Here is a 13,711-nt window from a genome sequence, read left to right on the forward strand (position 1 = left end):
CATTATTATCAAACTGTTCAGCTCTGAAAAAGCTGGTTTCCTTTGCTCTGTTTAAACACCTTCGAGGTGCAGTGTTTTGCAGCTGTGAATTTTGGCATTCACTCCTTAAGACTGATGTTTGTTAATACATTTATGTACTTCAGAATTTTTTTCTGTTCATCGCAACATTGTTTAAGACTGAGATAATTGCTATACTGAACATTCCTGCTGCCTGTCAGAAAACAGATTATAAGGACATGAATGCATTCACCCTTCTGCTTTTTATAGTTCAGCTGCAATTTTGAAACATAATTTTCTGCATTGTTTTGGGAATTTCAGGTAGAAAGTGTAGCACCAACTAATTAACACTGTGAAGATTCTATGAAAATAACACAGTTACTGGCAGCACAAAACAATCTTCAGTTCGGGTACTGGCCTTACTTCATGCATATGCAGTACAGTATATCTTAGAAATGTTACCTTTTCGTATAACTGTATTAGCATCATCAACAATTTGCTTTGTAACTAATCTGGAAGGAACCATACACTACAAGCACTAATCTGCCACATGAAGGGAAACTGATTTAACTGTCAGGGAAACATCAGAGTCCTTGGAAAACCTGAGAAATGATAGCAAGCAGATAGCAATGATATCAAGCCCATAATTAGCTTTACTGTGGGGTAATGTTGCTTTGTTCCAGTCCTGAGCACCTTCACTTGCAAACCAAGTGAGGAGAAGTCTTCGTGTCATTTTGTGAGTCTGAATTTTCTTCATGCATTAATATTTTTATTTAACTGTTGTGACCTTTCAGCAAAATATCAACTTTTGTTGCTATCAGTGAGTTTTCTGAGAACAGAACAAGGATATGAAAAGGATCTGTAGATAAAGGTGTCAATTTATGTTTGCGAACTTATTGTGAGATTATGTTACCTCCGTTATATCTCTTTGTTCAACTTATGTTGTTATTTTAGCCCAAAAAAGGCCAAAGATCATCAGCTAAAGTGCATGTAGAGTAAAGCTGCTCCTGTAAAATTGATGATCCATCCAATTATTTATCTATAGAGGCTGCTGGGAAGAAACGCAACTATCTCAGTTCTCAGACCCTTCTGCTAGGTTGAACTTCATGGCTGAAGGTTTAATCCCTAAGTGTCATATCAACAATTCATTCTGTGATATTCTGGCTGACATGCTCTCCTTCCTTATTTATTGATGTCTTCAGTCATCGACAATGAGAGGAAAATACACTATTCGTCAAAGTGACGGTGTTTTACCCTCACTTACAGTTGATGCTGCTGTCACATTGATGGTTGGAAAATAAACTCAATCATTATAAAAAGCTAAGAGTGTGAACTTGCCAGTGACAGGAGGAAGATGAAAAAAAACAACCCACAGTAACTTGCTTAAAATTGGTGTAATAAAAATAGAGCTGTTTCCTATAAAGATGTTTCCAAGCTTTGTTTGTGAAATATCAAGCCATTGTAGCCATTTACTTTAAAATTATTCCTCTGAAGGAAGGTGTGCTCTTTGTGCTCCTTGTCTGTGCAACCATAAGTATAATTCTTAGTGAGAAGTATTTGTTATAATTTCACCTCATGCTTGTTTAGTAATTTGTTGATTGATTTCCTCTATATCTTAATGTATTTTGCTTTTTTTTTTTCCTTCTCCTCTAGACTACACTGAATGCATTTATCTGTTTTAAAATATGCCAGTATTTTAAGTGCTTTGATAAGAATAAACCTTTAAGGGTTCATCCAGTAAGTCTTAGGGCATGCAAGCATAGGCGAAGCTCTGCCTCGAATCGCTTTCATAGTCTACCGTTTGTATAGATGGATGGTACCTTATAGCTTTTTTAACTCAATAACCACAAATCTTACCACATTTCACCTTTGGGAGGCATTATATATACAGCTAAAAGTGAAGCACAGCAAGCCAAGAGGGACAAGATAGCATAATGAGGATGTCAATTTGTGGTCAGATATCTGAAGAAATATTTATCTTACTTGTACTGTACTTGGCAACAGATAGAGAAATATACATGTAATGAATTTCCTTAGACTTCATCTGACAGTGTGTGTATATTTTGTTAAATGCATGTAGGAAAATAAATCACTCGTCCCAGATTTTAAAAGTTTGGGGTGATTCTGATTGGATTATTCCCTGAGAATGGACTATATCTGTTGGGGAAAGAAAAGAATTTATTCTACTAGCATATTGGTGATTTTTTTTTTAACCAATTTGTTTTCTCACATCTCCTCACATAATGACATCTTGCATCCAACTTATTCCAGAGCAAAGGCAAGATGTGATTTTTGTTGTTTATGAAGAAAACCTGTTTTTATGGCTTCACTCAGGTGGTGAGCTCACTCAGTAGCCCAACTGAACGTGCATGTCTCACACTCACGATGTGTCCCGAGGCAAAGCTACGGCTGCTTCAGCTACTTGTGTCTGCTTCCGCACCTGTAAATGGCAGTGATTTAACTTCGTTTTCTCCTTCAGGGAAATACAGGGAGGATTTCTTAATGTTCCTGTAGAGCTTTGAAGATTAAAATCTCTTTTCTATACTTGCTGCTATTATTTCAGTCAAAGAGGAGCATTTGACTGAAGCTGTTTGAAGAATAAAGTTTTGGCATCTTGCATTGTCTTGAGGCATGGATTCCTTTCTCTGCTATAATTTTGCAACCTTTGGTTCGGCATGAGCTACGGAAACAAGCAACCCGTGTGTAAACAAATGGTGATGCCAACAGAGTAACGTATATGTCTGCTGTTACAGACATCAGCAGATCCATTGCAGTGCATCTCCAGACCTGCCAGAAATACTACGTGATGGAGAAGAATAGACACCAGTAACTGGGCTTAGCTCAAACCAACTTTCATTTAAGCACCAATGGTAAAAGCTGAGAGGCATAGAGAAGGATTTTCTTCTTAAATGACTTCTCACTATCTTCAGAAGTAAAGGATTGCTGGTGTTTTAGCGAAAGCTTCCTGTCTGCCTTGTTAAGACAAGGAGTGGATGTAAGGGGTGTGTGGGTAGCACAAGCTCCCAGCACTCAGAGCAGGTTTGGAAGTCTTCATGACTTTGTTCCATGGACCAAAGGTCAGCATTGGTTTCCAGACCCTGTGCAACCTTGACGGATGGCAAAGGGACAGCTTCTGGTCTGAGTGTTACTCCTGCAGTTTTATGTTGTGTGGAAAAGTTGAAATAATGATATTGTCCTCTTTGCAGTTAGGAGGACGGATTAGGCTATCACATGTATTAGGTGCTGCTGTTCTTTAAATAGCTTTGTTACAATCTAACCTGGCATTTTGAGGCCTTACAGTCAGAAGCTATATTTTTCATGATTTGCATTTTGATTTTTTAATGCAGAGCAGATTGGACAGGAGATGCTGGAAAACCTCAGCCATGACAGAGAGAAGATCCAGCGTGCTCGGGAAAGGGTAAGTTTGATAATAAGTAATTGCTGGTCACAGATTTTATTTGCTTTAGGCAAGTTCGCTGTGCATGCAAAAAATAGTCCAGCATATTGATTAGTTTTGTATAAATCAGCTGCTATTGTAAGATGTAATCACCATCTGCAGCAAAGCACTTAAGAAGTGTCTTATATGGGCTCCCCCAGGGAGTCACACTGAAGTCACCAAACGCACTGTTGCAAGCATGCTGTCACTGCCATCACACACAGTCAGATCTCCTTTCTGTCCTTTGAAGGATTTATTATAGTGTCCATTGCAGTGACTTCTTGGACTCTATGAAACAAAGCTCATATCATGATTTAGCTTACAATAATTTATCAACTGCTGCTCTTTATAGCTGCAAATGCTAATAATTGCTTTATAAGGATGTATGCAATAGTTACCTCCTTTTCTCATCGTCACATAGGTAAAATCAATGTTTCTTTCTGTATTGTAGTTTCCTATACTGCTGTTCTGTCACTGCAGTCAGAAAGATATCTATGTCATTTTTGGCTTATGTTGCCTCTGCAGGGATCATCTTTACTTTGTAGAGTTTAGTGAAGATGCCCAATAACCCATCCCAACCAACTCATCAGCTCTGAACCTCAGTCTCAAAGATTTGACCCTTTGGCTCTGATCTCTGCTCGCAGAGTTTCGGAAAGATCTTACCAGCTCTGCTAACTCTCCCAGAACCAGTCATGACTGCATCTGAGCCTTTCTGTCCAGGACCCATTGATCAGATGGTTTCTTGAGTGTCCAATTTTGCCAAAGCTAAGTCATCTCACAGGGCTCTCTCTGACAAATGTCACTTAAGAGAACTCCCTGATCCGTCCCAGGGAGTTTCTTTACCTGGATAGCTTTGATTGGTGAAGCCCCATATGACAGCTTTAACGAGGCATTTTCTGTCAGCTGTACCAGCTGCTTTTTAAAGTTCTGGGTATGAGCTACTTTAAAACGTTAAGTACAAATAAATTGTTAAGTAAAGGGATTGTGAGCATTTACCAAGGGTTGTTGAGGCAAATCTGTGTCGTTTCCTCTCCAGTCCTCAATCCCTTGTGACTGATAAGTCAGAGATACTTTTCTGTTTCTATCTGGGCAAATATAAGCTGAGCAATGAAGATGAATAATGTGTATCTCTTTCTGCTGAATCAAAAAATCCTCATGAAAGTTAGAGAAAGAGGAAGCATAGTTCTGATAACTCCATATACACATAGTTTGTAGCATAAATTTTGCATTTGTTTACCTTCTGCATGAGAAGCAAATTTCTTCAATGGAAAACTGAAGACTACTCTAGGAACTTGCATCCAATTACAGTTCAGCAAAAGATCTCATCATAAGTGGAAGATGTCAAGTTCTGAGATCTTACTGTGTGCCACTGAACTATTTTGTTTGGGGAATTCAGAGTAACACATCTGTTTGTGAACTCAAATGTAAAGTCAGGGATGATCTTGGATAACTTTCCACGTTTTCCATTTTGTGGAGGTTTTTTAAGGACCAGGGAAGAAAGTGTTGTATCAGTGCTTAATAACTTTACACTGAATACATTCAGGCATTATCCTTTCAGCTTGGGAGCAAACTTGTCATCTGAAAGCCTGGACATGATGGCCAGTTTTTTGCAGCTGAATCTTGTAAAAATTAGAGATTTTTTTCTTATGAGTAAAATTTAAATGAGAAATAGTGTCTATACAGTTTGGTTAAATCTACATATTTTGAGTTTTCCTGTCTGCAGAGTAAAATGTTTGAATGAAAAGCAAGAAATAACTGCTATTATTTGGAATATAGGGGAAACTACATGTGTAATAACATCCACAAAAGGGCAACTCCCTAAATTGTTTCTTAATTTTTTTTAAGCCAAAGAGAAAGGGTAAAAGCTCTGCTATGAGAGCCAAAGAGATGAATTACACTATGCAGGACTTTCAAAGATTTTTTTTTACAAAACCTTAAATTAAAATGTGTTTTAGGGTAGGCAAGATATCAATGTATGCATCTTGCTCATCTTCCTTCTTTTTTTCTTCTTCTTGTTACTATTTGTAAAAGCTTTCTTGCACACCATATATATTGGCCATTATTAATAATAAAACATCTTTCAAAAGGCTTTTGCTGCAGCAATGAATTGCCATTATTTGCCACTTCAGAGTTTTGCCCACTACCAGTTCTTTGGCTTCTGCAGTGCACTGGTATTGGTAAAGACACGACGGAGTAACTACCATCAGATAATTCAGTTTTAAATAAAAACAAACTTACAGCTTGAAAATGTTTATGGTTGTGTTTTTTTCAGTGTTCTCTTGGGATCTTCCAAGTGTGTCTGTATGTTTGTTTCTTTATTAGCATTTCTTTTGCTTACTTTGTGATGCATTTTGTTTTTGTTTTTTATCGCCATAAAAGTATGAGGTTGTCTTGCTTAGAGGACTTTATGAAGCCTCCAAGGTTCCACTTCCCCTCCTAACTATCAGAACTGATTTGAGCTGTCAGGTGGAATCCTGCAGCGAGAGAGGAAAGTTAGGATCAAACATATAATGGTAAAAAGGAGAGAGCTACTTTTCTGTGAGAAGCCCCAAGTGTTAAATGCATCTTTATGAATAATAAAAGACCAATGTAAAGCATACATTTGTGCTTCAGATTCCCTTCTAGCACAAGTAAGAACTTGGTTTCTTATGAGCCTTTTAATAATTATTGTAATTTTTTTTTTTCCTCTTACTTGTGTCCAACTGGGCTAAGCAGCTTTTCTGGAGCTTGTATTATCTAGATGAACTAGGAAAAAAAAATGAGGGAATGATCTCCCCAGAATATAATGCTCATCCTTGTTCCATCATGCTGCGTAATTGCAGAGCTCTGGTCTCAGTGCAAGCTTTCCCACTGAACACAATATTGCTAAGAGCAATCTTGGTTGGTGTTATCCCATCTCAGCTTCTGCTTGGTTCTTCCTTAATACTTTTTCCAAGAACAAGAAGGAAATTGTACATAAAGGTTATGTGTCATTTGTTGCAACTAGCAATTTCAGTAATAAGCATTAAATCTGGTAGTAGATATTTACAATATTAGACTCCAGAATAGCAACTGCTTTTGATATTGGTGCTATGCATATATTCAAGATATAATTGTGGTTTGTTATGGTGAAGGTGATTTGTTACTGGAAGGCTACCACTTTTCTTGGCAGTGCTATTTTTTCAATGGATTTATAACACAAGATTCATTTTGTCTTCTACAACAAAATTTCTTTACTAATAAGGCAATGATTCAGATAATCCTTTCAATATGATTTGATAATGAAAAGGTAAACATTCACCTTTTGCTAGGAGAAAAATGTTTTTATGTATGTACACACTGCTGTGTTTTGAGGCATATTAGAAATGGTGGTTCCTGCTAATTTGTAATTGACAATAATTACAATATCCCTTACAGTACATTTTAATGTCTCTCAGGTTCAGAGTTCTCTAGAAAGTTCGAAGATGTCTCTCCATTAGCTACCAGCAGAAGAGGCAATAGGAGAGAAACGCTATTCTTTGTGTGAACTGTAGCTCATAATTTCTAGGCTGCCTTTTGTCTGATATTAACAAGCACAAAAATAGAAGCATTTAATTCTTTTCAAAGAAGAACAGAAATTATTGTTGTATTTTAATAGGCATTTCATTTTCTCTATAATCATTCTCTTAGTATCCCCACTTTTGCTTTCCATTCAGTTGTGGTTTTACCTATTTTGCACGACTTCTGAACTGTAAAACAATGCAGCTAATTAAGTTAAGCTGTCCATGTAGCTTTCCTGTGTCCTATTAAAGTACTAAAAACACTGCTGTAAGGTCATCACAGGTTTTCTATTTAAGGGATAATGTGGGTGTATTTTTTAACACAGAATCAGTAAAATGACCGTTCTGTATTATTGCTTTTTCTTTAAACAGATAACTTTGAAAAACAGTAAAAGATGTGTTTAGTTTTCCCTTCTTAAAGCATCAGTAACACAGCACATGGCTGCCTCTTCATCCCTTGATGCACTCCCTAATGTCTATAACCAATGTACATAGTGCACCTCAATGGGAATTACCATTGCAGATAGCAATCTATACAGTGTTTAGAATGGCTTGGATTGGAAGGGACCTCAAGGATAATCAAGCTCCAAACATATCTACCTTCAACACATCATTCATAAGAATTTTCCTCTGTGTCCTGATTTATCTTTATTGCCTCAGTGTCTTATCTTCCATAGGTTTCAGCTCTGTGAAAGTGAAAACCAAACAAAACCTTTTCAAATTTCAGAACTTTGGTGGCTTTCTTAATGAGTTTGTTATAGGCTCAAACTGAAGCCCACAGACTGACAGAAGAAATCTGCATTTTTTGTACAAAAGGGCATTCATGTGACATTTAATTTTAACGGAACTCTTTTCTCCCCAGCTTAGAGAAACAGATGCAAACCTGGGAAAGAGCTCCAGGATACTGACAGGGATGTTGCGAAGGTAAGGCTAAGGTAGGGACACTTCCACTCTTTCTTTTATTCCCTCTTTCCCTCTATGCCTTTCTCTTTTTAATTCAGCCTCCACATTTTGCTGACTTACCTGACTTTTTTTTCACTTGAGCTGCTGTATAGAATTACTTCAAATGAATTGTGGTAATGAAGCAGGCAGGTTAGATAGAAGGCTTTGTCACAGCTATGGAAAGAATTTTATGTAGCCTGAGGGATTACCCCTTGCTCAATCATTTCTCATCTTTGTTTCTTTGTATTTGGGCTTTTTTGGTCTGTTCTAAAATTAAGTTTTTTTGATGATCATTTCCCACATTCCTTTTTCTTGAATATTTCAGGGTTTTCACTTTTTTTTTTTTTTTTTTTTTTAACCTGTTAGATTGTATGTGAGGAAGCTCATAATTTTTTGGGGAACTATATAAATTTATACACAGAGAAAAGGTTAAGGTGATCAGTTCTGTCTGAATCAATTGAGCAGACACGTTGTACAACTCCATGTTTTCAGCATGTTTGTTTCATGGCTTAGATGTTATGCCAACAGTCTGTGGCATTAAAGCTAGATTATACAGAGAGGAAAAAATCACAACATCCTAAAAATCTGACTGGGATCACAGTGTGGGAGTCACCTATGACTACCCTCGACCTTAAATATTATGTCATTACCTTCCCAGACAGATTTTTTGAGTGGCATCTCTGGATACACAGTGAAGCAGCACTCAGACTTAGGTGTAATGTCCATATTTCTGCATTCTTATTCATCTTCCTGATGAGGATGTGCATCACTCTAATAGGTGATATTGTTGGGTGATCTGAACGTACAGTTTTAAAGGAGTATATAGCATCCTCAGAAGAGTTCACTATGAAATTACTCTTCTCATGGGCTTTTACAATGCATGTTTGCTTAATGCAATTAGCTTTAGAGTAAGTTTTAGCAGAGTTGTAGATTTATCGCTTGTCTTGGAAAGCAGTGAAACCAGAATATATTAAGTTGTTCTTTAGTGCAAGCTTTATGTCTTCATAAGTCTTTTCAGACAAATGTCTTTGTTAGTGCCTTGTATACCCAGTTGACAAAGGTTGAAAGGACTGAACCCAATGCCTTCATTCCACAGATTTCTTACAATTGCAGCTCCAAACTAACATATAAAATTCTCTGATTAAGAGTAATATGTAAATGACAAGAACTAAATTCAAAATCCATGGAGAAAGAAAATGGCAATTGAAAGGGATGGTTCAGTGCCTGTAGACAATCAAACTAAAATAAAATATATAAAAAAAAGAAAGAAAGAAAAGATAGAACCCAACCCAAGTCTCCCCAGGAAGGACCCTGCGACATGAGCTGTAACGAATATTCTGCATATGTCTCCATTTTGTCAAATCTCATTAAAGGGGTTTCTTGCTTTATGTCAATTGAGCTGTCTAAAAATCATTCATCATTTTAGTGCAAAAAAAAATCGTGCAGTTATTTAAATAATATCATATTAATGTTAAAGTTCAGCTGTCATTTAATAGTATGGCTTAATCAGACATAGCATTTAGGAAAAATAGTTTTTTCGAGCCTTACTTGGCTTTCAGGTTGGCAGATTCAAATAAGGATTTATGGGTTTCTGAACCAATGTATTCTTTCCATGTTTATGCTTGAGGTACCTCAGCCTTTTTTTTGCAGCACCCTGTAGTCTGTTGTTTTCAATAAAATAAAGTATCTCCTCGTATTGTGTTTGAATACATTTGCAAGTAATTTGGAGAAGCTGAAGCAAAAACATATGCTGTAACCTTTGACTTTGTTTTGTGTTTGGGAATCACAGTTAGAGTCCCAGTTTATAAGTGTTCCATAAACCACATGAAAAATATGATCTCTCTGAAATGTACTTGGGTTCTTGTTTTCAGACAAAAGGATTATGCAGTTGAAAACCAAGATAGCATGTTTCTGTGTGTTAAAAAGGCACTGAAGTTCCTTTTTCTTTAACTAAAATGTTGAGCTAGCTCATCCATCTGGATGAATGGAAGGTTAGGATTTAGGCTCTGTTCAGGTGAACATGTCAAATGAAATGCCTTGATACAGATGCAGCTTGCAGGAGAAGATTCTCAGGATATTTTGTAAGAACGTGTAATAGATAGATCCAAGGTGAAATTGATTTGCTCTATGACTGTTGACTAGAAGCATTATCCCAGCCTCAGCATCATCCCAATGTTGTTTAGTCACAAGAATAATCACGAAATACAAAGCCCAACAAATCTGCTCAAATTAGATAAATACAACTGTATAAAAAATAATTAGCACAGATTGGCAGTGTTGTCCTAATTTTGCATACTTCAATAACCACTACACAATGTTTCACTTAATTGCTGGAACCAAAAAGAAAAATTGCTGGAGGACTATTCTTCACATTATTATCATACAGAAAAGGTAATGTTAAGCTGAATGTAGCTCAACTTAGTTACTGCTTCCATAATATGGAATTTTGATATGCTTGAAGTTGAATAGCTTGAAGAAACTAACAGTCTGTGCATGGCAATACCAAACTACTTCTATTTTTATTCTCTCGGAAAGGTAAAACAACATCTCTTCTGAGTATGGCCAAACTTATTAAGAGATTAGATGTTGAAGTAAGTAGGATTCTTAATGAGAGCAAAATTATTCCCTTTGTAAAAAGAGCAAAGTTCTCCAGCCTTGTGTTTGTGCATAAAACTGTGGAGATAGGGAATGAAAGCAGGGATAAAATCTGTTAGCTGCTGTAGGTCACTAAAGAAATCACTGATAGAACAGGCAGAAGTCTTCCTATCCCATTTTGGTGCTTTAGCAACTTAAAGTAGCCAGGTTTATGTACTGGACTTTATCTCCTGGTATTTTGCGTATACAGGTAAGGAGATTTTTCTGACAAGCTTTTTAAAATATTCTTACTTGGAAATATTTCTAATATCCTTTTTTTCTTTTCTGTAAAAAAAATAAAACCCTACTGAGATAGCTCTAAACTGGAATGTTCTACTTATAGCACCTCATTACTAGGATAGTATCAGCATGTTGGTAATGTCAAAACATTGATCATTTCCTCTTACGTTAATCTAGAGCTGTGGACAACCTGATATTTTATGACTTCTTTAGAACAGTGAGAATATAACAGAAGCTCAGATTAGTTTCAGTTACAGAATTTTAAATTATGGATTTTTAAGATAAGAAAGTGGCATCTGTGGTGTGATGTTGCCACCTCCAACATCTGTCCTTTGACCTCTATGCCAATATGAATTAGGGAGTGCACACTGTGTTAGAAAGAAGCAGAAAAGGATATGTTTTGAAAGATCTTCTGTTGTTTGCCCAGATCCTAAGCCAACAGCCTATAAGAGCTTTAAAGAAAAAAGATAAAAAACTGGACAATCTCCAAGGCACACAGTAGGTAAAAAACAAGCCTAATAGTAGCAAGATAAAAATTTCAGTAGATCTGAATCTTTATCTCATTAGCAGATAAATACTCTCTACCTTCCTCCAAATTGCAGAAAAATGTGATAGAATAATATCTACTGCTCTCCAGAATAATATTTTATTCTGTCTTGCTCAACAGGAACTTTTTATGCCAAAAATTCTCTTTTGATCTTGAAGTTTCAGAACAACTTAGAAGATAATTTCTGAGTTATCAATGATGCTTTGAAAAGCTCATGAGCACTTCTGCTCTAATGAAAATATCTAAATACTGATTTCAGATAGGACAGAAGCATTATCTTTGGCTGATGGAAATGGAGCAGCAAGTGTTCAGCTGTCAGGTTACAAATTATATGGCTTGCCAACAGGTGCATGACAAGTATGACTACAACCAGAAACAAGGAATACCTACCTCTCCAAGCTAGTTCTAGTCAAGTTCCTTCACTCTTTCCAAGCAGTCCAACTTCCTGCATTACTTCTAGTTAAATTTCCTTGTATTATTGAACTCCAAGGAAGTCTAGACCCCACAGTTATTATTCAACGTCTCATAGAGTTATATGGGAATTTGGAGGGAACCTCTTGAAGTTATGAAAACAAGTCTAATTAGAGCAGAATGCTCAGTGACTTCTCCAGTCAAGTGTTGAACGCTTCCAAGGATGGAGATACCAAAACCCCTCTGAGCAGTCTGTTCAAACAATAGTTGAAATAAGCAATTTTTCCAGGTATCAAATGGATATTTCCCATCATCCCACTTTTGCCCACTGCCTCTGGTCCTAAGCACAAAACATTAATGTTTTAGAATTAACTTTCAGAGAAAATTCCTTAGAGTGTCAAGTACTCTTGCCTCTACCCTTTAATTTGGTGGTATGACCATTTAGCATTTGATGCACAAGAATTATTTTATTTGCTTACTCACTCTCCTGGAGACAGGAAAAGTTAATTACGGTCTCTTCTGTCTTCTTCCTTGAACACAAAGCCCACATTTCAATGCGTAGAGGATTACCCTGTCATCTCCCTGTTAAAACAAACTGAAGCCAGCACTGAGTGTTACCACTTTTTCCCTATTTCCTTACTGATCTCTGTTTCCATCCTGCATATTTTCTATTTCTGAGCTAAGGCTTATCTCAGTATCAGTCACACCACAAGCACTGAAGTGAAGTTTAACATACAGTTAAATTTGCCTTATTTTCATGCTAATAGAGAAATTACTCTTTCCAGCAGGAACTTTGCATATTTGGTCTCAAGCCAGAAGTTTGAGTAGAAATTGTTTCAGCATCTTTTTGGTACAAAACTGTATTTCTATTTTTACTTCAAGATGCATTTCTACAGTGAAAAATGATTGAATGGTAAATTCTTTTGCAACATGTCTGTTCCGTGTTAAATATTTACAGCTGCAACTGTTTACTTCAGTAATTTAGACCTTGATTCAGGAAAATATTTAAGCATATGGTTAACTTAAACCAGAGAAACAACTCTCTTAACTTTAGGAACACTGAATAAGTGAAGAGTGAGTAGCAGAACAATTCTGTGTCATCTCTTGGGCCAGAACTGCTTTTACATTGCTCCCTAGCCAAGGCCTATTACAGAGCAACCCTGTCCATAATACTTATATTGTTAGAAGGGAATTGTAAAATATACACTGGGCATTTTAGAGCTTACTGTCAGTGAAAGGACTTTTTTTTTTTTTTTTTTTTTTTTTTTAAATCTTTTTCTACTTTTAACCATTTAAAATAATTATTTTATTTCTATAGCATTGGACATGTTTGTGTTTTAATATGCAGCTAATCTTTATCACTTACAAAGTGTTAAATCTTTTCATCAGAAAACTGTTAAGCTGTTGTGACACTGTTAATCATAAGACAGTCTTTGGATTGGGAACATACACTTTCTTGGCATTAATTAGTACTTAGTTGTTCTTCACTTTTCTTCTGACTTTAAAAAAAAAAAAACAACAACAACAAAACTTGTTTTTGTTGAAATGTTAGACAAAATATCTGGAAAATGTAAATGTATCAGAAAAATTCCCAAGAGTAAGCATTCTTCATTATTAGAATAAAAAAGATGAAGTGTACCTCTAGGTCTAAATAGCAAGAATTTTAAAATAGCATAGGACACTGCGAGTTGCCTGTTCTCAGTGTAGGTAGGACGTATTTATCTATGAGTGAAATGTTTTGGTTTGTTTTTTGATCTTTAATAATCATTTATGAGCCATTTTCTAAATGTTGTCCATCTTTCTTGGATAATGTTCTGTTCTGTGATGCTGTTTCCAAAATGCTCCTGAAAACTTAGTTTTTATTTTCATTTGGTGTTAGAAATACTTGTTGCTCATGTTCCATGGAAGGTGTAGCTGCCTTTTAAGCTGTTCCGTAACCACCAAAGCTACAGTAAGCATTATACCTGGAGAATACCAACAACTATA

At 36.2% G+C, this 13,711-nt stretch overlaps 1 protein-coding gene across 4 annotated transcripts in view; it reads left to right on the top strand.

Moving 5' to 3' along the window:
* VTI1A (vesicle transport through interaction with t-SNAREs 1A) overlaps nucleotides 1-13,711 on the top strand; it is a 249,701-nt gene that overhangs the window by 146,382 nt on the left and 89,608 nt on the right. For 2 of the 4 annotated variants that reach the window (XM_048945667.1, XM_048945664.1), the window contains 2 exons: nucleotides 3,345-3,415; nucleotides 7,814-7,875. In XM_048945667.1, coding sequence (XP_048801624.1) covers nucleotides 3,345-3,415; nucleotides 7,814-7,875 — 133 coding nt within the window. Of the gene's footprint in view, nucleotides 1-3,344; nucleotides 3,416-7,813; nucleotides 7,887-13,711 lie in introns of all 4 variants that reach the window. The other 2 variants (XM_048945665.1, XM_048945666.1) reach the window with 1 other exon arrangement.

This window comes from Lagopus muta, chromosome 5 (assembly GCF_023343835.1).
Source record: "Lagopus muta isolate bLagMut1 chromosome 5, bLagMut1 primary, whole genome shotgun sequence".
Classification (NCBI taxonomy): Eukaryota; Metazoa; Chordata; class Aves; order Galliformes; family Phasianidae; genus Lagopus; species Lagopus muta.